Genomic DNA, 24,996 nt, shown 5'->3' on the forward strand with positions numbered 1-24,996 from the left:
TTGGGGAAGGTTTTTGGATGTCATCGAACGACTACATCCGTTGCTTCTCCCCCCAGCGGATGTCATCGAACAACATTCACACTACCGTATCGCTCCTGTCCTAAGCGAAGTTTTCTCCTAAGCGAATTTCTATTTTGACCAATGAGAGAGCATGATTTATGGATGAATATCGTGACGGTGCCGACATGCAAGAACTTGACTTGGCCACTGTATGGCGGCCATGGCCCAATCAGATGTCCAATACGTTTTTTCAGCGAATAAGCATCCGGTAGATCCCTATTTAGGCCAATCAACATGATTAGGGGTAGGTATATTTGCTGCCGACACTATGCCGATGTATAATGCCGGCAACGCGGCCGAAATATGTATTCATCCTATAGGAAATCTAAGTAATAAGGATATAATATACATATCTGTTCTGCTGCCGATAAGTTACTTAGCTTTTGTATTGCCTTTGACGAGCTGATTTGAGCCGTTTGCAATAGCGTTTCAACCATTATCACGAACTCAAACGAGTTTCCTGGGCACGCCTATCGACCTACCCATAACATGAACAAGCATCACTCAGTGAGAGCTGCTCATTCAGGAGTGTCGCTCAGGCGGAGCTTGCTGCATACCGCACGAGCGAAGCGCTAGGATCCAATGCAGAATATACAAGAAAACCATTAATTTATTCCATTTAATATCAATAACTTATTCCTACTCAAGAGTACTAGACGCTAGCGGTGGTGTGTGACTGCGGAGCATTCCACCTGCAGCGATACCCCACCAACAGTGCCAGTCCACACAGCAGCAGCAGCACCCCACCAGCGTCGTGTTGTTGGTGCCAACACCAGCACGCAAGCCGCAGCAAGCCACAGCAGCCACGCCCTCCTCCTGCTGCACGCTTCCCTATGCTCGTCGCCTCCCAGCAGGTCGCTGCGCCCTTGCGCTCGATGCCCTTACCGCCCTCGCCTTGGCGGCTACCCTCCCCATCGCCCCACCTCCGGTCCGCCGCCTCTTGCCGTTCGCTCCGGTTCTCCTCCTCCTCCTTCCCGCCGTCTATCCTCCACGGCGCGGCCGTCTTGTCCTGCGCCGCCATCCTGGTGCCCACCGCCCTGCTTTAGGTAACCGTCATCGTCGTGCTGCGCGCCATCTTCCTAGCCTCCACCGTGGACTACTCGCCCGCCGTCGTGCAGACTACCGCCGTCCTCCCAGACACCACCCACGTCTTGGCAGGCGGAACTATGCAGCCCCCCTTTCGCCGACGTCCTTCGGCTCGCCGCCCTCCTTGATGACCCACCCGCCGTCCTTGCGGCCTGACCTGCATCTTGGAATTGACATTTGAGTCAAATGATATGACCAATAGATTAACCGCTCAACTAAATGCTTATTTCTACCAATCACGACGCTGTAGGTCACTGTCGGCCGCTGTCGGCACCGTCATGGCATGGAATATGGTTCACAAACTTTGTTACGGTCCTCGACGGTGTCATCATTTCCAACCTCGAGAGAAAAAGCCCCACTTCCGCTCTGGTCTGCCAAGCTCGTTGCAACCACAGCATATTTTTCTCCCTGACTGTCTCAGCATGTAGAAGTGCCTCACGCGGAAGATGGCACGGTTGTGCGTCGCATAAACAACAACCAGTACATCAATCAACAAAACGTGAGTTTACGGATAACAGTTGGAAAGTTATGGCACAAACCTTGAAAAACGTGGTAGATCTCCGGGGTAGCTGAGAACAAAATCTTGCTCGCCAACGCGCGAGTTGTTGTGTGCGTTTTGCGACGTCGTGCCGAGGCGATTAGCCTGCTGCTGCCGCGCCGCCAATCTCTCTTCGTGCTTGCGCTGAACATCGAGCACACGCTCCAATGTTTTGGCAAGCGTTAGAGGCACCACAAAGTTGTAATCGAAATCAGCTAATCGGGTAGGCCTCTGCTATACTGCGGCTCACGTCCTTCCAAGAATTTGTCCGTCATTTTCACCTGGTACGAATCGAAAGCTCGTTGTACAAGCTTAATATCTTGAGCGCATTGGCTCCACCGAATTAATTCCGCTACTGTGACGGGTGTAGACGGCCAGGTCTGAATCGCAAAACGGTCTTTTTTGGCGAGTTTGTTTCACCTTCTTCCGAGAGCTGTAGCTGTAAAACAGCGATGTCACTGCTACTGGAATGCCCCGATCTCTCAACGCCTGGGATTTCAGGTCGTGATTCTTCTTCTGCTACCGTCGAAGAGATTGAACTTTCCGCTCCTTGAATATTGGGTAGACCGCGAGGCAGGCGGCGGTTGGGTTGTCCGTCCACACTGGTAATTGTATCCTGCCGTTTGTATGGACCCGAACCGACTGCGTCTCTGGGTTCGTCATTCTCTTGGATCTCTTGAGCAACAGCAAATTGACCGATCAACTGGCAGTCGTCTGTCTCACAGTTAGCCGTATCCTCGACTCCATTGCTTGTAATACTACTGTCAGCACTATTTCGAAGGCGCACATGTGACAACCATGATGCAAGATTCTTCAACTCCGCAAGCCGCTTGTAGAACTCTTGCGTTGACAGTCGTGACATTGTATCTAGCATGTCCTCCGTCGCCGCTCGCGCGTAGCGATCTCAGATAGAACCACCATGTCCCCTTGCTCTCCACTACGCAGACGCACATCGCTAACTTTTTCTGGCCTTCTGGTGTTGTCACTTTCTAAGTCTCCCACAAGAGACTGAATTGATCGTGGGGCTCCGGGGCAAGAAGAGGTTAAAACCGGCGGGCGTAACTTGATCAAGCCCACTTCGGAAGTCAGCGCAATACAACTTGCATTAAATCCAGTACTCAAACTTCGCGCAGCCGTCATACACCACCGATTATCCACAGCTTCATCAGGCAAATACAGCTTGTGTAATCCATCTCGGACTAGGTGGCGACAAGGGAGCCGAATACTGGAAAAGAATAGACACGAATATTTCCACAAGTTGCTATCACACTTGTACGCGCGGTACCTTGTGTTTACTTGCCACGTGTGATCACCAATATTTTCACAAGTAGCATTTGGCATGTCGTTGTGGAGAATATCGAGCTCTTTCCGGACCAGAGCATAAGTGTAATCACTCAGGCGGGCAGATGTAGACCTTAAAAACTTCGGTACGGCGCTATTCTGCCGTGAATGCGACGCGTGCCAATCGAGCGCAGATGCAAATTGCCGGGTAACGGCAAGCTGATGCGCTGGTAGACCACCGAAACACTTGTCGATACGAGGTCGGTCGCCGATACTCCTTTACCTGGCGCCAATTGGACTCGATCCTGTTCGTCATCGTATTACCCGCGGAAAAGAACCGACCCCGACTATAGTTGACCCACATATCGACGCACGTCTTCCAGTTTTCGTCAAAGTATTTCAGCAAAGCAGGAGCTTCATCGCGACATAAGTGTGAAAAGTGTGCATAGCGCTCTTCAAACATTGACTTCGTGTAGCTGCCAGCCATAACAGAAAATGCGAAGTTACATACAGATTTAACAAGCATGCTGCAAATACTTTCGGAAAAGCTGCTTACCATTTCAGCATGCCAATGAACAGCGCCTCGAGGGCATCACGCTGGGCGAGCTTGAGATTATGTGAGCGCTGCGAAATTATCTTCCGCCAATACGTAATGGCGTGAAACTGGCATAACAGTACCTTGGCGTCCGGAAAGCAGGCTTCGATGACAGCCCACTATACAATGTCCTTATCAATCACAAATGACTGTACGCTTGGCCACCGCGGATTCTTGCCTTTAACCCTTCTAGCCCCAGATCTTATTATGTATCCTACAGAAGAAGCATTAGACTTGATTAAAGTATACTTCAAAACCTGTCAAAGATTTGCTGTTGGAAGCCTTTTCGCATCTTGCGGTCAAGCGCTGGGTACATTGTGCACAGAACAGCTACGAAAGTGAACAAAACATGCTCAATGTATCCACCATATGCGAATGGCGAGCTTCTATTGGTAGTGGCGAGCGTAGAGCACGCTCAAAACCTGCTACATGGTAGTACCTTGCAAGGCTGCTAAGGCAGCATACTTCGCCTCCAGCCACCCATCTTCGACACGTCGCGATAAACGCGGAGGAAGAAATCGCCCTGTTCCAAACTGACGTAGTGAGGAGGAACTGGGCGAATTCCTCCTTGTGCTTGACATTAGCGCATCATTAGATTTCTTTAGCCCACCTAACAAGCTTGTTACGATTGTCTCTCTAACAACACCAGGAAGCTTGCATGCTCAATAGCCCGTAATGACACGCACTACACACGGTTCCTCTTATACGAAACAGGACAATATATGATATTCATGCCAACGTCTACTTCTTCCTTTACATGCGCACGCTCTTCAATGTTCGCGCCAGCCGTGGGTCATCTCCGCCATTTTGGCAGCCTCCGCTTTGCTCTGTAGCCTCCGGCATGCCGCTCCATTCCTGCCGCTTTCATCGGTAGCCTCTGGCGTAGCCTCTGTCCCTTCTTCTGTAATCTCCGGTGTAACCTCATCACGCGGAGAGCTTCTTCTGTAGCATCCGTCGTAGCATCTACCGCTTCTTCTGTAGTCTCCGGTGTAGCCACACCATGAGGAGCGCTTCTTCTGTAGCCTCTTGAGTAGCCACTGCATCAGCTACAATATAGCCGTAGACCCGGCTGTAGCCGGCTTCGTAGGAACCGATGAGGTTGTGCGCTGACTCCGCAATCGACCTGCCAATCGGGCCACACGCGAGAGCTCATAGCGTCGTCTGGGTCGGATCACCAAGTCTGGTAATCAACATCGCAACGTAGAATCAATATACCACTAGTACAATGTTACAGAGCAAAGTACACGCTCTCACTTACCTGTAGATCGCAATGGCGCTCATCATGATCGTCTTCGGCCATGGTCCTTGGCCACTTGGGCGCGCTCGACGGGCCCCAACAAAGCTTGCATTGCGACGTCTTGAACAGCGCAGTTTCGGAATGAAGGAAAGTACGAGTGGCTGACACGCGGCGGTTTTAGGCTTCCACCCGAATTTTCAAACCTGTTGGTGGTTTATACTCGTCCGTCTATTACCGCGGAATAAACCCCGTTTATCTTCCCATCGCTAATCTAACAGGAAGATGTGCACAATACCGGCTATACAAACATCCATACCCGAAGTTCGAAAGAGAGGACAAGTTTGCTGGATATTATGTCCTGTGACAATGCTTATTCTGTAGGATACAGAATACGGGGTTAGAGGGGTTAAAAAACTCGAATATGGCCTGAGTACAGTAGTGTGAAACTTCTCGTTTGAAGCGAGAAAGTCAACAACAGGAATGCCGCGCCCAGTGGGTGCCTGCCAAAACGGTCATAAGGACCCGGAGTAAATGCAGCAGATATGCTCGGCATAAGCCTCGTGAGACCGGAAAATCGTCTCGATAAACTGGCGGTTATGCCGTGTACGCATCTTAACGACTTACAGACAACGACGGATAAATACGACAACGCAAAACCCGGCACACATATGTTGTACTTTTTACAATAAGTAATTCAGATAGCCAATCAACTTCGATATTTACACTTGACATTTGTATTCCGTATGTTTTTAAGTACTTTCTCTAAATTTGTGTGCACTTATGCTCCGTTACGTGTATTTTATGTCATTGCCTTGTACAATCTCTATCGTTCCTGACAGAGAATTCTGGCACATTTACTATGAAGGATGCCATTCACTGGTGCCGGATTTATCCGTCGTTGTCTGTACTACGACTTTGTATTGAATATGTCGACCATCATTCTTGTGAAGATTGCCTGTCAATGACAGGCTGTCATATATCTTCTTCCACCAGCCGCTTGTGAATCGCGCGTCGAACAGCGCCCAGGTCCTTGTTGTAGATCACGTAGACCTCGCACAGCACACACAGAGCGTCGCACGTGTCATTCTGGAGCTCCATCACCACGGCAGCGTGTGCAGAAGAGCGCTGAATCGTAAATGAGCATGCTGAGATAAACTGCAGAAAGATCTAGCCATAGAAATGTCCGGAGCAAAGTGACGCTGTAGGGCGAATAGAGGTGGTACTTGGGCATTTGTAATCGGGCGGAGTTGTTGTCGATAAGCATGTTGTGGCGGGTGCAACTAGGCTATATGTCGACATATCCACCCGTATATCTGCGGTAACTATGTTAGGTCCTTATGACCCTTTTGGCAGACACTCAGTGGACGCCGCCTTATCGCCCTATATGTCAAGGCTTTCGAGAGTTGATAGACCGGCATATCCTCACCGACCGTCTGGCGAGACGTAATTGTGGTTTCAATAGAGACTCGGTCCAAACCAAACACGTTTTTGGACAAGAGCAAACACTTTTGGGACACGACCAAACACATCAACACTTCTACGGAAATCGCCGTGCGAATCTGCCACCTCGTATAGAATTCGGGGTGCAAATTGACCGGCGAATTCCACGAATGCAAAAATGCCAGCTATACAAAAATCAAATGAAAATGTCCATAATTCAAGATGTAGTGGAATTCATCGTGCAGTTTGCACGAAGCATATTGTGCCGCACATTTGGTACACAGTGTGAAAGTAGAAACACTACTACTTCGAAGTAAATGTATATTGTGTAAGCTTACCGCTACTTACCTACGTAATGGTAGCTAGTCTAGCTGGAGCTGTGCCTTGCCTGCTCACGGGCGAGTGTTCTCCACGATATTTGGTCAAGTCTACGCGCTCTTCCTTTACTCGACGTCGATGAGAACGGTAAACGATTCTTTACTTGCTCAAAAAGAAGGCCAGCCGAATCGAGAGAGCTGTGCGCTCGCAGGACCTCATCACTCGTCAGAAGTGCTTCAACGAAGCGCATCAGCCGCTGAAGCTCTGCAAGCCGGATCTTTTGTAGTCTTGAAGCCATATTGTGCTTTGATAGCTGCTTTAGTGGCGGTTGCCCAGCACACCATTGCTGCCACACAACGCGAACGGTTCTTGGGGGTAGCACAAACTCTCTTGGCACTCGATGAAAGCCCCCACCCCATGTGTTAAGCTCGGTGTGCATCGTTGCCGTAGCATTCACCGAGGACATTCTGTCTGAGTGTGAAGGTACACTATCGCAGAGCGAACATTTCCAAAAGTCGACTTTCCGGTGACACCACGCTGCTCCATCGAGGTCAAGTAGCGCATACACTCCATAGTACTTAATACACTTAGATTGACAGGGCTTCGTAAAGGGACGATAGAGAACCACTGCGCGATACTCTCCCCATTAATTGCACCCAGCTCACGAAACGTACTAGTAAACAGGACTTGCCGTCGATCCGCCTCCGTATTCTCGTAGAGCCACTCTATGAAGCGAGATAAAGTTCATAGATAGACGTACTTGGTGTTGTCAGAGGTGATACTTCCCAGCACTTGCTCAACGCGAGCATCGAGAGCTTCCATCGTTACTTAAACTGCGACTCTTGCCGATAGAAACTGTATCGAAATAGCATAGAAATATTTCTAGTTTTTGTTTCGTTCACTTTGCACGACGAATTCCATTTATCTATACCTTGTCTCCGAACGGTAGTGATGGGGACGTAAACGACGGGAACTTCCCGTAAGGATAAAAAGGCGCATGTTTTTTACGTAAAGTTAACGTGAATTTACGTTAACCTCTCCCCGATTTTATCCAATCACATATGTTATATGCTGATGGCTCGAACACTAGCCACTCCTCCCTGAGCTACTTACTACCAGTGTCCCCGCGCTTCGCTCTGCCTACGCGCCCCAGTCACCGCCCGCGTCTAGTTGCAGCTGTCTGTGTCCTGGTCGGAGTCGCTGCCCGTGCGAGTTCGAGCCCCAGATCACGCCACCGCCACCGCCCGTGTCTGCGTTCAAGGCGCCGCTGCTGTCTGCGTATTGGTGGAGTCGCTGCCCGTGTCCGAGTTCGAGCCTACCTCAAGCTCGAGCCTGATCTCGGATTGCAGCCTGTGTTCCGAGTTCGATTTGCACCTTAAGCCCCAGCTACTGCTCGAGTCTGAGTTCGAGGTGGTGCAGTTACTTGTGTTCTGGTCTGACTCGCTACCCGTGCCCAAGTGGCAAGCTGTGTCGCATAACTACTAAATGTTTGATGAGAAGTGGAGACGGACTGATATTGTGGAGTTGTGGAGAGGGATTAGTTTCTGTGGCGAACAACTTGCTGAGGCTGGTTGGTGAAATTTGGGCTAGCCATTCGCGTTCAGAAGCTGGAAGGAGATTACAATGTCGGGCAACGCAGAGCAGCCTTCAACAGGAGGGTTGCCTCTTTTCAGCATGCCGCGCGTTCATAAGGAGGAGTATTGGGCTTTCGTTAAACTCGTAGCTCCTAGTATGCAGTTACCGCCTGGGAAATCGAAGTGGGTATCGTCTGACGCAACTTCCGCAAATTGCACGGAGTGCAAGGTAACGTTCCCATTCAAGTCGGGAAGCAGTGCTGATATCAGGAAGCATTTGTCTAAGAATCACCCCTAAAGTCTAATCCAACTTCGGCAGCAGGTACGGCAATAGTGAACACTGAGAAATTGTGTGTGTTTGTACCGTCTGACCTTTATTGGAATGTTTGTATGTTTGTAGCACCGTCTAGATTAGGGAGGCTCTCTACGGTCGTCCCGGACCGAGTGCCTCGCGAGAGGTGGAGCAGTACTTGGAATGAGCGCGCTAGTATAGCTGATAGCGCTACAACGGAGATTGACTTGCTGCCGAATTTCCCTGTGCGTGAGGCTAACCAGTGGGACATTATCTTGGGCGAACTTGCTCTACGAGGCCCAGCATCATGCTTATTATCGTGCTAGAGATTCCAGCAGAACGATTACCTACAACAAGTACGTACTTGGTATTTGTCTGAAAATGGATTGTAATTTAATATCTTGTTTGATTTGTATGAGCAGTAAAAGCAAGCGACGTGCTTTAAGTGGGCATTTCGGGTATTTCGCTATACATCATATATATTCAATGTCAAGTAGTAGGCATAGAGATGTTATCACGACTAAGTAGGTGGAAAAGATGAAACATCGTATAACTCAGTAGGGATGTCATGTAAAATATTAGTGAGAGCAACCTGCTGCAATCGACCTAGCAACAGTAAATACAAAAACGATGTACATAATAGACAAGATATTCTATCTGTATCGAGATAAATTGTAGCTAATAGTATTTGAAATTCGTATAATGAGGTGCTGTGAAAGTCACTTTTTCACGTATTCCTGTAGTTCGAAAAGGCTGGAACCCGCCCGAACATGAGCGGTCAAGACTATATTGCTTCTAAAAGACGAGAACGGCGGGGTCGCCAACAAGAATCGGAATTGTAATTTGTCTAGTAGAGTAGCAGGAACATGCAACGAAGCAGGTCTGCATCTCATAGAATACAACGACAAATGAAGCTGACAACAGTGAAAATGCTGAGCTGACCGGAGAGCAAGGTGCACATGAAGCCTTTTAAGTAGTATCTAGCACCCGAGTCTACGGTGCATGAACGGTGCAGACAAAACGGTAACGGCGATGCACAATAATATGATCAATGGTCAGATTATTCTGCGCACTTGTTCACAAAAAACTGACCATTTTCAGATTATTGAGAACAAGTGCGCACAATAAACTGACCATGGTCAGATTATTGTGAACAAGTGCGCAGAATAATCTGACCATTGATCATATTATTGTGAACTAGCGCACAGAATAAGCTGACCAGGGTCAGGTTAGTGTGAGCAGTGCTCACAAGCTAACTATGGTACGTGTAATAAGTGCATTATGGTAAGCGCCAGTGTTCTGTGCTGACTGGTGTGCCTAACGTAAGGTAAGCTACACTAATATTTTACAGCCAGCTAACCTAATGTAGGATGTTTGGTTGTGCCCGATTTTTTGTTTGGTTTTGCCCTGAATCTGATTGTTTCTGCTCTGCACAGATGTTTGATTTTGGTTTTGTCTTAACACCTTGTCTCCGAACGTCGTAAGTTACGACATTGAGCGCGTTATACTAGAAAAACGTATAGACACGATTTTGTCATACTTTAATCAAGTTTGTTTCAAGCAACCGCAACCTATAAGGTGCGAGAGGTCTCTGCGACAAGTTCACAGAACCGGGTCAGAGGATGGGTTCAGGTGGTGAAAGATTCCAGTTCGATCCAGAGCCTGGACAGTTTGGTCCAGAGTCCGGGCAGTACGTCCAGAGTTGGACCAGACAGATATCCTTCAGTGAAGGATAAATGAAGGACCTACACCCAGCACACGAAGATGACTTTAGACACTTTTGGCGGCAGCTCAGGGTGACCGGCTAGACCTGGGGAAGCGCGCCGTGTAGCGCACACCCGGCAAGAACGCAGGCAAGCGCAAGAAGACACGGTGGGAACTGCAGCTTCCCCGCGAAGAAGGAAGCGATGGTGGACAATGACAGCAATGACAGCGTCTGAGGCGAGTACCGTTCGGTAGTGATGGGGACGTAAACCCCGTTTACGTAAGTTAGCGTTGTTCCCGTTCCCTTCGACTGGTTCCCGTTGCCGTCATTTTATGCGTCAATTCCCGTTTCGTACTTAATTAGTTATAAAAGTTTCTTATAAGTTTTACCGAGCCCGTAAGTTGGCTGTCCGTTCCCAAGTCTGGCCTCACACCGCCACCGCCCGTGTCTGCGTTTAAGACGCCGCTGCTGTCTGCATATTGGTCGGAGTCGCTGCCCGTGTCCGAGTTCGAGCCCCAGCCCAAGCCCGCGCCACCGCCACCGCCACCGCCCGTGTCTGCGTTCAAGGCGTCTCTGCTGTCTGAGTTCTGGTCGGAGTCGCTACCCGTGCCCGAGTTCGAGTTACATTACAAGCCACCGCTACTGTTCGAGTCACTGAGGCTTCCCCGCGCTCCTTCGAACTCGTTCGCTGGCGTGATCCTGGTCCAATACGTGGTGCCCGCCACGCTCTTCACGGCTTATCGCGTCATGCACAGGCGCCAGAAGCTGCGCCCCCACGAATTGGCGCTGCACCTGGCGCTGCTGGCCGTCGCCGGCCCCCACCTATGGCGCTGCAGAGCGTGGACACGTCGGGCGTGTTCGACCCGTACGAGACCCTACGCGTCAGTGACGCTACATTCTCGCGCCGGATCAAGAAGGCCTTCAGAGCGCTGTATCGCCAGCTGCACCCCGACAAGAATCTGCACAACCTGCGGGCTGCAGCGCAGTTCATGCGCGTGAAAAAGGCGTACGAGGCGCTCCCGGACACTCACTGCACGGATAATTACCACCCGGACGGCCCGTAGTCTATGCTCATGAACATCGCCTTCGTGTCCGTGTTCAGCGGCACGGGCAGCAGCACTGACTCGGTCTTTGCGCTGCTATATTTCGGCGCGAACTACGCGGGGTTTGCGTACTTGGATTATGGCTGCAGATGACTGCGGGGCGTCGCGACCGCACGCAGGTGCCAAGGAAGATACGCCAAAGCTTCAGGGGGGGACCTGGCGGGGAAGATGAGCGTGTGCGATGTTGTGGAGCTGCTGCTCTCATGTGACGAAATGGTGGGATCGGCTGCGGGCATCCTGGACGAGATCAAGAACGAGGCGGGGCTATGCGCGAAGACCCGTGACAAGCTGGTCACGAAGATGGAGGCGGCCAAAGCGCTACCGACTGAAGTCATATCGCGCATCCACAAGCACCCGGATCCTGTGGTTCGGGAAACCATGCTGGCGCTGTACCAGTACCTGCGTCGGGACAAGGTGCGCGGTGTCTCCGCGCCAGTTGTGGGTAGCGGTTCCGGAAGTTGTTGCTGGAGCTGCCGTTCTTGGTGTACATCTTCGCGACGATGGCGACTGGGCAGTTGGTGAAGCGCGCGTACCCGGCCACCCCTCTGATGCTCGGGATGCCGCTGCTGTCTATCATTGCTGAATGCAGCTTCGTGCCGGACGAGGAGTCACGAAGCGCCCTGGTTTGTTGGAGACAGAAACGGTGCGGCTGACTTCCGCTTCGAAGCGATCGCATCATGCACCAACTGGGTGGCGGAGTTTCGTGGCATTACACCTCTCGACTTTATCAGCACGTCGGGGTGATTCTTAGACAAATGCTTCCTGATATCAGCACTGCTTTGTGACCAGAACAAGCGTATTGCGGAAGTGGGTGGACAGCTTCGGAAGCTGTACTTGGCCGGAACGACGCTCGCTGTGCTCAACGAGCCCACCAACCAGCCTGTAGACTGGCTCAATCTGCAGACCACGTTGCAGCGCGAGGACCTGGAAGCCGGGAGGACGGTGCCGTTGACTGCTACTTCTACGACCCCATGGATTCCAAAGAGTCCGTTCCGGAAGGAGAACGTCTGGCTCCTTGTCATGGAGAAGCGAAAAGAGTGCGACTTGAAAAGTAAGCGTTATCATGTATGACGACTTGAAGCTATCTTCTCACTTAATAATTGTCGTTTTGTTGTTGCCACGGTACCTGGACTTATGACGCAGAAGGGAGGCTTCTTGGGGCTAGAGGCAGCATGTATTTATTTACCTAAGCATTCGTATTATTGTGTGATTGCCGTGGTAGTGGTTGTTCCTGCAGATGACAGCCCGTAACCGGAGAACTGCTGCATATGCTGCTGCAGCGCGTCTAGGGCTGAGAGTTGAAGGCATCAAAAGCCGCAAAGGATGATGTTTAAAGTGCATAACATGTATTGTTCAGTGACCCAATTAGTAAAAGCAAATACTACGTGGTGCGAATTCTTCAGCTGGAACCGTTGCTCTCGTCAGCATCCGCCCCTGGATCTTGATTACTGTGAAGAAAAATGATGTCCCTCACATTGTCGCCAGTAAGCTTGTTTCGACGATTGGTGACCGCGTTCCCAGCAGCCGAAAAACAGCGTTCCGATGGGACAGAGGTGGCAACACCACCAAAATATTTCCTGACTACGGGCGCCAACAACGGAAAGTCACCAGCGTTGACGTGCCACCACTTCAGAGGGTTCTCCATCTTCGTTTGCTTTACCTTTTCACGCGCTCTGGTCTGGTTCTTTGTCTTTTTGAGGAGTTCGCACTTGTCAAAGTATAGCTTTAGTTCAGCCTTCACTGTGTCCCGCAATGACAGTTCCTCTGGCGATGCAAGCTCCCGAGTAGGTGGCTTGCGAGTCAAGCCAAGAAGCTCGCTTGTAAAGTCATCTTCCTCGTCACTACTTACGTCCACACTCGTATTAGGATCGAAATCGACCCCATCAGCGCCTGTCAGGCGCATGGCCTCGTTCTCTAAAAACAATGCTGCAGCAATCTTTTCATCATCTTGTAAAAACTTGCCATGGGCGAAATGGGGATGTTGCAAGCAACACGACTTCACGTCATCCGGTAGTTTGCTGAAGCGCTTTCGAAGCAGCAAAAGGAACAACCGAGGAACCAAATGCATTCGCCTGAGTGTGGGGCCAGAGTATAACTCGCCTTTAGCAACTTTTGCAAATACCTTCTTGTTCTGCAAGCGCGTTTCGAGTAACCGAAGGCTAGGTAATATAAGAGGCATGGTGGCATACGTTTCACCGGAGAGCAGCGTCGTCATTCCATCGAAACTCACAAGGAGTTTATCAAGACACTGAATGTGGAACCACATCTCCCCAGTAGGTCGCGCTATCTTGACATCACTGAATTCTTCCTTCCCAACTGAGGTTTGTATGTACTCCAGAAAATTTTGTAGCGCCGGACGAAGTTCTAGCAGTCTCCTTAGCATATGATGGGTGCTGTTCCAGCGAGTAGCCACGTCGGCAATTACCGTAAGCGGCTGAGAAACCTTTTGAAGAGCCTTCAATCTGGATTTCCCTTTAGCACTTTTGTTGAAAAAAGTGACAATCTTGCGAAAACTTGTAACGTGTTTCCGCGTTTCATTCATTGCCTTCTTCATTGCGTTCATGATCTGAGTAACAGCTCGGGCACTAAGGCAGCTATCCAGTAACCCTTCATCAAGGGAGTCATCAGTCAACAGATCGACACTTTCGTCGTTGGATGGCACATCAGACGTTGGACTACTTCGCAGCGCCAGTTGTTCAAGTTCCTGTTCTAGTTGTTCGATCGTCTGCACTTCAACAACTGGATCTTCAACCCACCGCTCTTCTCCTGGTTCTGGTTCTGCCATGTCCTCAAAATTTACCCCTTGCGCTTGTACTACCGTCGTTTCATCAACTTCATCCCGTGTTTTTGATAGAGCTCCCGACACAACAAGATGCAATGAATGAGCCACGCAACTCAAGTGGTCGACGCCCAGTTCATCACAAGCTTTAACAACATTTGATCCGTTGTCACGAACAATCTTAGTGAGTCGGAGCGGATCTAGCCTCCACTTGAGCATCAGGCTCCTTATCGTATCTGCGATCAGAACCCCAGTGTGTTTTCAAGGAAGCTAATAATCTCCAGCGTATGACTTTTCATTTGGAAGGCAGCGGTCACGTAATGAATTGTCAGAGCTAGAAAACTTTCTGTTGTGTGAGAAGTCCAGATATCGGTAGTGAGGCAGTAAAAGATGGCGCTTGCTACGATGGCGACTTCCATATCTGCTCGTTTCTTCTGAGCGTGAGTCTCCAAGCGCTCCGTAATCGTGCGGCGGGATGGCATCTCGTAGATGCCGTTGATAACTTGTATGAGTATAGTCAAAGACTGCAGCTCCTTGTCCTCGATGATACCCAACGGCCGCAAATTATTACTGATCCAGTCCACGAGCCATTGTGTTGCCATCTCTTCTAGAGCAGGCGTCACCTTCTTAGAACGTTTTGTTGGAGACAGAAACGGTGCGGCTGACTTCCGCTTCGAAGCGATCGCATCATGCACCAACTGGGTGGCGGAGTTTCGTGGCATTACACCTCTCGACTTTATCAGCACGTCAGCGCTTTTTGAGAGGTGTGCGAGATAGGGATCTCTGCCGTTTGCCACCTGTTAAGCCGATGAAAGCGATAAGCGTAACCCTAGTACATGCAACGTAATAAAAAATAAAATACGTCGTAGTGTCAAACCTATTTGATTCTCTGGTCCACGAGTATCTTCGCACTCGAGACCTGCGTTGTTTTGATCAGGAGCGTTTGTAGTCGTCTCAGAAACTTCTTCCGTTTCGGAGCAACTTGACAGACTTATGATTTCGTCTGGAACTCTGCAGTGATCCTCGCTACCGTCATTATGCCTTGAGCAGATGCTTGCCGAGGTAGGATTACTTTCAGCAGGCCTTTCAGGAGCATCGACTCGTTGAGGTGGCGCCTTACGCCGCATGCTGGGTACGACGACGAGGCAGCTTGATGCGGTTTTGTCGACTAAGGCAGCTGCCTCAGCCAGTCACCATAGATACTTTACCGTTATTTTACAAAATAACGTTTTAATAATGTACACCACACAATACGTTATGGTGCTTAACCACTTGAACGCGGAGGGGTGACAAGGACGTGATACGAAAACGCCTTATGCTGTTCTGAACAGCATAAGGAATAATATACGATAAAGTTTGATGTACACCATTGCACGGCGTTATTCTCATAACGCGCACTCAAATTCACAAAGTGTGCACTTACATTTAGGCGTCCATTTCTTCATCCCCAAAACACACCCCAAAACCCCGAAAATCCCCAAACGTAAAACCTCATATTTAGGAACCATGAACCTAACTTTTACTAAGACCCATTATATATCTAGCTTAGAGTAACCAGCCGCGCTGCGCTTGGCTGGGCGCCCCTTCGGCGCCCCCGCTGTTCGCTGCGCTCGCGATAAAAAGATTCTCACCTGGCGAGTGCAGTGTTCGGCTCGCTGGAATGCTCGTCGCTGGGCCCGCCTCCGCAAATACCGCGCGGCCCTGCTTCGCGGGCACCCCGCGCGGGTTTGCTGCGGCTACGTTCCTCGCAACCGCTCACCTCCGTTGGTCGGGCGCTATCACGCCTCTGGAATAAAATTAGCCTAATATTTATTTACCCCAATACTAAGATTTATTTTTTTTTGGGGACAGTTTGGGGGACGTTTAATTGAGATTTTGGGGAGTAACAAACAGTTTTTATTGAAAGTCCCCAAAACGTTTTGGGGGATTTTAGGGGACTTTGGGTACGTTTTGGGGATGAAGAAAATTATCCCCACATTTACATAAGCCTGTATCATAGCATAGGTTCCATATGTATTCCGTTATTTTTTGTGATATAGACTAGCATATGCACCGTAGCAAATCATATTATCATATTTCAGATGCCTGAATTACTATAAGGGTATACATTATAGAAGGTATTTTGAATTTGAGTGCGCGTTATGAGAATGACACCGTGCAATGGCGTAGTTTATTCTTGTCAAGCTTTGCCCTTTTTGCGCGCGAGTTGTAGCTAAACTCCTCGGTAATAATTCCCGCAAAGATGATTCGCACTGAGACACGCTCGTTTAACCCCTCTAACCCCGTATTCTGTATCCTGCAGAATAAGCATTGTCACAGGACATAATATCCAGCAAACTTGTCTTCTCTTTCGAACTTCGCATATGGATGTTTGTATAGCCGGTATTGTGCACATCTTCCTGTTAGATTAGCGATGGGAAGATAAACGGGGTTTATTCCGCGGTAATAGACGGACGAGTATAAACCACCAACAGGTTTGAAAATTCGGGTGGAAGCCTAAAACCGCCGCGTGTCAGCCACTCGTACTTTCCTTCATTCCGAAACTGCGCTGTTCAAGACGTCGCAATGCAAGCTTTGTTGGGGCCCGTTGAGCGCGCCCAAGTGGCCAAGGACCATGGCCGAAGACGATCATGATGAGCGCCATTGTGATCTACAGGTAAGCGAGAGCGTGTACTTTGCTCTGTAACATTGTACTAGTGGTATATTGATTCTACGTTGCGATGTTGATTACCAGACCTGGTGATCCGACCCAGACGACGCTATGAGCTCTCGCGTGTGGCCCGATTGGCAGGTCGATTGCGGAGTCAGCGCACAACCTCATCGGTTCCTACGAAGCCGGCTACAGCCGGGTCTACGGCTATATTGTAGCTGATGCAGTGGCTACTCAAGAGGCTACAGAAGAAGCGCTCCTCATGGTGTGGCTACACCGGAGACTACAGAAGAAGCGGTAGATGCTACGACGGATGCTACAGAAGAAGCTCTCCGCGTGATGAGGTTACACCGGAGATTACAAAAGAAGGGACAGAGGCTACGCCAGAGGCTACCGATGAAAGCGGCAGGAATGGAGCGGCATGCCGGAGGCTACAGAGCAAAGCGGAGGCTGCCAAAATGGCGGAGATGACCCACGGCTGGCGCGAACATTGAAGAGCGTGCGCATGTAAAGGAAGAAGTAGACGTTGGCATGAATATCATATATTGTCCTGTTTCGTATAAGAGGAACCGTGTGTAGTGCGTGTCATTACGGGCTATTGAGCATGCAAGCTTCCTGGTGTTGTTAGAGAGACAATCGTAACAAGCTTGTTAGGTGGGCTAAAGAAATCTAATGATGCGCTAATGTCAAGCACAAGGAGGAATTCGCCCAGTTCCTCCTCACTACGTCAGTTTGGAACAGGGCGATTTCTTCCTCCGCGTTTATCGCGACGTGTCGAAGATGGGTGGCTATGCTGCCTTAGCAGCCTTGCAAGGTACTACCATGTAGCAGGTTTTGAGCGTGCTCTACGCTCGCCACTACCAATAGAAGCTCGCCATTCGCATATGGTGGATACATTGAGCATGTTTTGTTCACTTTCGTAGCTGTTCTGTGCACAATGTACCCAGCGCTTGACCGCACGATGCGAAAAGGCTTCCAACAGCAAATCTTTGACAGGTTTTGAAGTATACTTTAATCAAGTCTAATGCTTCTTCTGTAGGATACATAATAAGATCTGGGGCTAGAAGGGTTAAGCCAATCACATCAACTTCTACATCCTGATATTTGTGAATTCGGGGGGCAGGAAAGCATAGAGCGTGTTGCTCGCCATATTGCGTTCTGTACGCAGTCAGGCAAAGTCAAGAGCGACAATGCGCCGGCGGCAGGAGGCGAGCACCTCTGTGTTCGCAAATGTCATGAAGGGACTAACTGAAATGAATCCAAGTGTATTATCTGGTTTACTCAGCTCACTACTCGGCCACTAAACCTCTGTCTCTGATGCTGGCGCAAACTCACCATTCTCCCGAACAATGTGCCAGATCTGCGAGCACGTGAACCCTTCGTTCTGTGGGTGGCCTCGTACCTTGTTGAACAATGTAACGAGCCCTCTCTTACCCTCTGAATACTTTGCGCAGTAGTACGTTGATGTGCCCCCTCTCTTTTTTCCTTGTGCCTTGTAGATCGAGCATACCTTGCATTGCCTTTGTCGAAGGCGCTGGACGCCGTTGTTCAAACGCGCATCCGTTGTCTGCGTGAGAGTGTGCTCGACTTGCATTGCCGTAGGCTGCTCAACTGCGCCTTGGTCTGTGGATGATGCTCGCGCTTGCGTGAAGCTGTCTTCCGTCTCCTCTACCAACTCCTTGTGAAGTTGCGCAAGGAACTCGAAGTGGGAGTTCTGCTTTGGCTTTTTCTCCCACACGTGACGGTGAATAATGTAGGCGTTGACCAACGCCATGTCGAGCAGGCCGAGAAAGAGCCTCTTGTAGTACTTGTTAAACCTGTTGAATGGAACATCATAAGTTAGTAAAAATATACACATCATGTCAGCTTATCAGTAATACCTGATAGACCTCTGCATCGAGTATGCTTGGATACGCAGTTGATCGTGTCGATCAACACCCCCCACGTAGCGCTGATACACGGCGACGAGGCCAGGACACGGCACATTGCTGGGAGTTCCGGATCGTTCTCCCCGCCGAACCGTTGTTGATTCTGCCACTACTTGTGACGATAGGAAGTACACGATCGTGTTGTCGACCCACATTGTCGCTACGAGCCCTGGGTTCGACTTCGCCACTGCCATCTTGAACGAGCCACGAGGATTCCTTGCCTGGCGCTTCTTTTTGGGGTAGTTTAGAGCTTCACACCAACCTTTCCGGACGGTTTGAATTGTTCCCACGTAGTTGAACCCCATGGTCCGGAGCTGTTGTGCCAGCGGGATCGACGTGTAGTAGCTGTCGGCGATGACAAGCCGGCGCCCTTCGTAGGGAAGTCCTCGAAACACACATGCAATGTTACGAATGACAGCTGCAGGACCGTTCTTGGTGTCCATCGGCTGAGAGCCTTCCGTGTCACCAGATCTGCCAACGTCCAGCTCGACTCTAATTGAAGTGCCATAAACATCTCAGGTCAGGATATCAGTGTATAATAATGCACAACATGTCAGCATACGCACCTCTTGCAGTATCCAGTCTCGGCACAGCATGTCATCACGCACTTCGAGCCCCAGCGGTGGCGTTTGTCCTTCATGATTGTCCTTGTCGTATTGCGCCGATTGTGGGAGGGCAACACGCCTTCATCAATCGAAATACGTGATAATAACCCTCTTTGAATGTCTTCTCCAGTGTCGCTAGCATCGACCGGATCTTCCAGGCTCTATCCGTGGCTGCTACGGGCTTGGTGTTATCCGTAAAGTGGATGAGCCGAGAGATTTCGCGGAATCGGTCCCTTGACATGACTCTCCTAAACGTGCCAACAGGAAGGACGCCAAGTTATCTCGTACTCCAGTACTGGTCCATCTGCTTACACGGGCTCAGCGTATGAGCGAGCATCAAACCAACCCATTGTACAACTTCGTGTGGGGAAACCTTCTGAAATTTCTCAAGGTTGCTTCGTAACTTCGCACTACTACGCTAGCGCCGATTCGTCACCAATTGCTCCTTCTCTTCCGCCTTCCGCAGCCGTGCCTCAAATGTTTGCCTCCAGTACAGGTTCGTCTGCGCTGCAACCTTCCTCCACAAGGTTTTCGGTAGCAAGTAGTAGAAGAGCTTGAGTGGCGACTTCGACGCCTCCGTGATGTTGCGGGATGGTCCGCAGTAGCCGTCGTACATCTTGTCGACGATGGGATCGTCTGTAATATCAGGAATTATGTTGTCTTCCAATGCCTCCCAGGCGGAAAGCTTCATTGCGTCGAGTTGAGCGTCGTTGTAGACTTCGGATGACTCTGTCAGCTTCATAGAATAATTAGTTGGCGATCGAGTCAGCGTAAGCAAAACTGACAATATAATTTCACCTTGAATGGTCATGTGCAAACGCTCGAGTTCTTCACTACTCATTAGCGCCTTCAGACGACTCACTTCGCGTTGCAAACAGTCTGTTTTGCATGGATCACTTGTGTCACCAGACGCCACATCGCTAACATCACTGGAAGCCTCGGCGGAGTCTTCATCACCCTCTCCGTCCGAGTCGAGCGCGTTGTCGCCACTGGGCTCGACCAAGTTGGGGTCCAAGACATCAGTGTAGTCAAAGCGTAGCGGAGCCGTCCCGCTTTGATCTCGCAGAACACGCCGCGTGGTATCGTCACAAACGACGTGCGCGTCGGCATCCTTTGTTTCTCCATCACTTGCACGGCTGGCAGAATTACCGGCGTCATCGTCATCGTCTTCGTCGGGATCGTAGGCTTCGTCCTGAGGATCTGCCGTCACCTCTCCCTCGCTGGCGTCGCTAAGGTTGCCGGCACTTTCGTCATGCAGCCCCTCCGCGTCTGCGTTTGTCGCTGTCGATGGAATAGAACCAACTTTCATGTCAGCATTCGCGGCCACGGTTGTACCATTCGCGTCAGCATTAGAAGCGGGGCTAGCTTCCTTGTCAGCATTCGCGGCCACGGTTGTAGCGTTCGCGTCAGCAATAGTATGGGCTGTGGCGTCCGTGTCGGCATTATAGTTCATCCATGTTTGTGTTGCTGGTGGTTTGGTCAGCTTAATATACAAAAGATACGCATTTCGAGTCAGTATAAGATCAGAGTAAACAACAGCATACCATCAAACGGTATACCTTCTGAAGCGGCACCTGAAGCAGCATGCTGAGGCGTTGGCGTTGTCGATGGCGGCTCTACCGCTTTTCCGTCGGTGTCTGTATCCCATTCATTATAGGCAAGGTTAGAAGGGTAACCCAAACATCAATAGAGCAAACGACATACCGGTGCTGTTGTGGTGGCCCATACTTTATCGAAGGCGGCGAGCTCTCGGCGCCGCTGCATGGCTTCCTCGTTCAGCTGCTTCTTCGTCTTCTTCTTCGGCGCCTTGGCAGCTGAGCGACTAGACTTCGGAGCAGACTCCGTCGACTTCATTGGTCGCTTAGCAGGACGGAGATTGCTCGGTGCCTTGCGCACACACCTAGGTCAACGGTTCAGCGCTGACTACAGACAAGTGCGAGGCTTACGACGATCAGACAGCCGCCGACTGACCCGTCGACGGTACGGCGGGTGTCGGGAAGAGGGACGGCTGGGAGGGAGCTACATGGACACCTTGGGCTCCGGCAAGCCCCAGGCGGCTCCCGCCGGACATACAAATGGGCGCGACAACGTCCGTTACTCCCATCGAACGAACCCGACGCTCAGAGATGTCGTCCCTCTCGGCCAGAGTACTGACTGCACTGTACTCTGCGCCCCCGTGGTCTCTCCCCACGGATCCCGCCACCCTACTTGGTGCGTCGTCCTTATATGCACTGTCCGCCACTTTTGCCTACCTTCGTTGTTACTCCTCGTGCTCCTGGCCGACTACCCTCCAGCTGCAGAATCAGCTAGCGTAGGAACCTTCGCTTCGGCGCAACTTGTGTGTATTTAGTCTTGATTCACCACTAGCCAGTGATAAACCGAAACTGAGAGTCGAGCGGCTCAACCTCCGCTCGTTGTCCCCGCTTATCTTACCTTCCAACTCTATCACACGGCGCCTTCCTACTCCTACTTGGACCTCTCCCTCTTCGTCTCCCATCTCCGCTCTCGTGGTTTCTCGGCGTGTGGGAGCCCGGGTCGCCCCTCCTGCGCTCATAATTACTGTCCGTCGTTGTTCTCCGGGTCGCCCCTCCTAGCGATCTTCTGTCTTCAACTGCAACCTGCTCTTGCTGCTGCTGGTGACCGTAGCCTGCTTGCTCGCCCGGGCCACCATCACCCCCAAGCCGTACAGCTGCGCCACCGTCCCCACGCTGTGTGCCACACCACTCATTGCGTCAAGTCGATCGTGACGTGACCCCCAGCATGATCGCGTCCTGCAGCCAAGTGACAGGGCGCCATACTACATAAGTATCATTTGGACCGGATATGATGGAGTGCTGTCTGATGTACCGTATCGCTCCTGTCCTAAGCGAACGTCAATGTACGTTCTAAATGTTAGGGTTAACTTTTTGACCAAATAATTGGTATCTAAAACCTAGTAGTTAGGCTAATTCATCTGACCTAAAATTGGGCATGAAAGGCGTTTACCTGCACATACCTTGGAGCTATATCTTTCTGCTACTACGCATTCAAGCTTCTTTGTAGATCATGTGGCCTAGGTCTCAAGAACGGTCTGGAAAATGTGTTTCCATATACGAGTGATTACCCGTCGTCTATAATTAGCTGATTAACGCTGTTGTTTAGCCTCAGATTTGTGGCTCGGGACTGGCTGCTTAGTGACTCCGTGATTCTGATGTGCCTGCAGGGGCTCTGTGATACTCACAATGGCGTCAAGCTGCTCAATGTTCTCGTCAATATTGTTGAATGGCCGCAGACACTGCTAGATATGATAACGGGGCAAGTCGAAGAAATTACGAAAACGAGATTTATCGTTCTCCCGGTGAATGCGTCGAACAGCACTGGATGCTGATTATTGCGAAGGTCAACTTCGGTTCTGAGGTTACCGTTTACTTTTATGATCCTTTGTTCGGAGCCAAAAATATTCTCGAGCAAGAATGGGAGGAAGGTATGCTGCCTTTTTTTTATCAAATGGCATGACGATTTTAATTTGCAAATTGCAAGTTGAAACACTGCTGTGCGTATGCCACATGAGGCCGTTCGCTGTCCACTTGCGTTCCCGCTAGTGAAGAAAGTTTGGCTGAAAACTCCGAAGCAGTCAGCTGCATCAAGCTGTGGTGTTTAAGTCATTGATCAAGGTCACGCTGTGCTTAATGGAACAAACGGCTTCGGACACATTTCGAGGCTGCCACGGACTTCACGATACTACTTCGCTTGCGCATTCTGTGGTACATTACGTACGATTGCTCCGAACATCACCCTCCTCCAGAGCGTTTTGCAAGCTGTATCGAGACACACGCTCAGATTTTGCAGCGTCTCGACCAAATCGAATAAAACATTGCTCTCTCGTGGGTGCACTGATAGGAAAACTACTGGAAAGCTAGTGCACCGCGCCAGAGTTTGAGAATTCGTCCAAGTTTGAGTAGCAAGACTCGAGTTCGGGTTCGGTAGTCGACAGTTAGTGACCTTGAGGGACCCTCGCTTTACTGTAGCAGATGTCACGAGTGAGAACGGTGGAACGGTGGCCGACCGTGTTGGGAACGGTTGGGACCGTTGACCTCGGCGCCCCGTCCCATATGCGACCTTCATGGGAGAGAACAACTGGGCGAACGGGGGCGAGACGAGCAGTCATCGCAACTGGGTGCCGCCGTGTCAGATCTCATTCGGCATGAGCGGGCTAACTGGTGGCCCCGCGGCGTGCCCAGCCGCCATGGACGCAGTGACGCATGCGCCGAACGCGCGCCGACTTGAAGAGCAGGACGGAGGTCACGGTGATCGGCGTGGCTCGGGCCAAGCGCGCGATGCAAGCCAAGGACGAAGGGGTGAAGTGTAGCCAAGGGCGAGATGGAGCAGTTGAAGTCGGCAAGCGTGCCGGCAGCGGGCTTAGCGAGAGAGAGCGGAGCGAGCGCTCCATGCCAGGTTAGTCAGGACAGTCGCGAATTTGCTTTGGGTCTAACAAGTCAGAACGCTTTGCATATTGAACCGTGCTTAGCTGCTTTCTAATCCTCCTGCCTCGCTACACACGGCGGCGACCGTGCCCGACCCGATCCGACTCGCGACACAGATTCTAAACAAAATCAACTTTTTCTTTACAATGTTGTTATTCACCACTTTCTCTTTCATTTATATTTTAACATGCTTCGATGTGTACAGCACCATCAGTTGTACATGTATGTCCTGGTCGTATCGCTTATTCCTCAGTAATTTAGCTGTTGGTATCGCAAAGTTTAGCGCTTTTAGTTAACTTGCGGATGGATTCTACAAGCCCTTCTAGAGAAACTGGCACAGGATCACCGAACAATATTACAGCCACTGCAACAGCGTGGCCCGGATATTTCACCATTGTTTGGATGCAAACAAAGTAACTTTAGTGCAATGACGAAAGCTTTTTGCGAACTAGTACGTATCGAGAACCCCACAATCGAGCAACAAGGTTAACCAGGTCGCCGTTGGTTCGAAGGTACAATGATAACTGCAGTTGCCGACAGGTTCACATACTATGCAAAACTATCGGGGCACAAGAGGAGATTCAAGCGAAAGTCAGCGCGTGCAATATGTAGTTATATATTCGGATATGTGGCGTACTTAGGCAAATGTCCATCATGACAGCGTACTTCACGTGATATTGATCGTAACAAATTATTAATAACGCTTAGTAGCTCCGGCTTCGATAAATGCACTGTAGCCTTAAAGGCGCTTGAGCGATGATCGCAGTTAAAAGTGATGTAGCTATTGTGCCTTGCATGCTTTCTGTCTAAACAACGACGTAATTCGTTGTTTTAGCAAATCACGGTGATTAGCCCTTCATTGAGTTATGAGGCTAACTCGTCGATTTAAGATAGAATAGCTGCTAAGACAACGAGTTAACGTTGAGTTATGCTCACTTTCGTTGAATGGCTGGAGTGAATCCGACAATACTTAAGTACTACGGCCCTGACATTCTAATTCTAACTCGCTCGCTTTGTCGGATTGCTTTCTAGTCGATGATTGACATGCGTTGGCGATCTATCGTTCTAAACTACGCCTACAATATTAAAGAACATACCTGTTTTTATATCGAGGAGCTGTGCACTACCAAACATTTCTAGTAGAAATTTTCAACTGCTACTATGAATATATGCCGTGCTCTGAAGTTCGAACGCGCAAGGCCACGACGAAGAGAGCGAAAGAAAACGTCCCCGCCGAAATCGGTGCTTACTATTATGCAAGGAGTTGGCGCCATTGGACGCCTGCCAAAAGTCGAGAATTTAATCGGATGACATTCGGATTTCGGATTGGCATTTCTGTCTC

General features: G+C 50.2%; 8 protein-coding genes across 8 annotated transcripts; 1 reads left to right on the forward strand and 7 right to left on the reverse strand.

Annotated features, from left to right (window-relative positions):
• Window positions 1–666: 666 nt before the first annotated feature.
• On the reverse strand, window positions 667–1,307 carry PHYSODRAFT_288987 (hypothetical protein). Its single transcript, XM_009539281.1, has one exon. The coding sequence runs from the start codon at window positions 1,079–1,081 to the stop codon at window positions 713–715; it is 369 nt and encodes a 122-aa protein (XP_009537576.1). The 5' UTR covers window positions 1,082–1,307; the 3' UTR covers window positions 667–712.
• Window positions 1,308–6,604: 5,297 nt separating this feature from the next.
• On the reverse strand, window positions 6,605–6,994 carry PHYSODRAFT_529903 (hypothetical protein; the record flags this gene model as incomplete). Its single annotated transcript, XM_009539282.1, has 2 exons — window positions 6,605–6,721; window positions 6,797–6,994. The coding sequence occupies 2 exons, from the start codon at window positions 6,992–6,994 to the stop codon at window positions 6,605–6,607; spliced, it is 315 nt and encodes a 104-aa protein (XP_009537577.1).
• A 3,049-nt stretch (window positions 6,995–10,043) lies between these two features.
• PHYSODRAFT_319546 (hypothetical protein) lies at window positions 10,044–12,480 on the forward strand (the record flags this gene model as incomplete). Its single annotated transcript, XM_009539283.1, has 8 exons — window positions 10,044–10,111; window positions 10,786–10,933; window positions 10,963–11,189; window positions 11,229–11,297; window positions 11,349–11,667; window positions 11,688–11,852; window positions 12,019–12,280; window positions 12,311–12,480. The coding sequence occupies 8 exons, from the start codon at window positions 10,044–10,046 to the stop codon at window positions 12,478–12,480; spliced, it is 1,428 nt and encodes a 475-aa protein (XP_009537578.1).
• A 148-nt stretch (window positions 12,481–12,628) lies between these two features.
• On the reverse strand, window positions 12,629–13,612 carry PHYSODRAFT_529669 (hypothetical protein; the record flags this gene model as incomplete). Its single annotated transcript, XM_009539284.1, has 2 exons — window positions 12,629–12,810; window positions 13,075–13,612. The coding sequence occupies 2 exons, from the start codon at window positions 13,610–13,612 to the stop codon at window positions 12,629–12,631; spliced, it is 720 nt and encodes a 239-aa protein (XP_009537579.1).
• A 462-nt stretch (window positions 13,613–14,074) lies between these two features.
• On the reverse strand, window positions 14,075–14,490 carry PHYSODRAFT_435890 (hypothetical protein; the record flags this gene model as incomplete). The annotated part of the gene is made up of 2 exons (XM_009539285.1): window positions 14,075–14,154; window positions 14,301–14,490. Coding segments are annotated over 2 exons (270 nt in total), but the record flags the coding sequence as incomplete, so codon positions are not given.
• A 3,468-nt stretch (window positions 14,491–17,958) lies between these two features.
• PHYSODRAFT_530333 (hypothetical protein) lies at window positions 17,959–18,432 on the reverse strand (the record flags this gene model as incomplete). The annotated part of the gene is made up of 1 exon (XM_009539286.1): window positions 17,959–18,432. The coding sequence occupies one exon, from the start codon at window positions 18,430–18,432 to the stop codon at window positions 17,959–17,961; it is 474 nt and encodes a 157-aa protein (XP_009537581.1).
• Window positions 18,433–18,660: 228 nt separating this feature from the next.
• PHYSODRAFT_375161 (hypothetical protein) lies at window positions 18,661–19,080 on the reverse strand (the record flags this gene model as incomplete). Its single annotated transcript, XM_009539287.1, has 1 exon — window positions 18,661–19,080. A coding segment is annotated over one exon (420 nt), but the record flags the coding sequence as incomplete, so codon positions are not given.
• Window positions 19,081–19,609: 529 nt separating this feature from the next.
• On the reverse strand, window positions 19,610–21,919 carry PHYSODRAFT_341000 (hypothetical protein; the record flags this gene model as incomplete). The annotated part of the gene is made up of 5 exons (XM_009539288.1): window positions 19,610–19,920; window positions 19,990–20,674; window positions 20,751–20,807; window positions 20,896–21,091; window positions 21,810–21,919. The coding sequence occupies 5 exons, from the start codon at window positions 21,917–21,919 to the stop codon at window positions 19,610–19,612; spliced, it is 1,359 nt and encodes a 452-aa protein (XP_009537583.1).
• Window positions 21,920–24,996: the final 3,077 nt, after the last annotated feature.

The sequence above is a fragment of the Phytophthora sojae genome (assembly GCF_000149755.1).
Source record: "Phytophthora sojae unplaced genomic scaffold PHYSOscaffold_13, whole genome shotgun sequence".
Lineage (NCBI taxonomy): Eukaryota > Oomycota > Peronosporomycetes > Peronosporales > Peronosporaceae > Phytophthora > Phytophthora sojae.

What these genes read in the sequence shown, in the direction of transcription:
- PHYSODRAFT_288987 (XM_009539281.1), bottom strand. Translation starts at nt 1,081, where the DNA reads ATGGCGGCGCAGGACAAGACGGCCGCGCCGTGGAGGATAGACGGCGGG.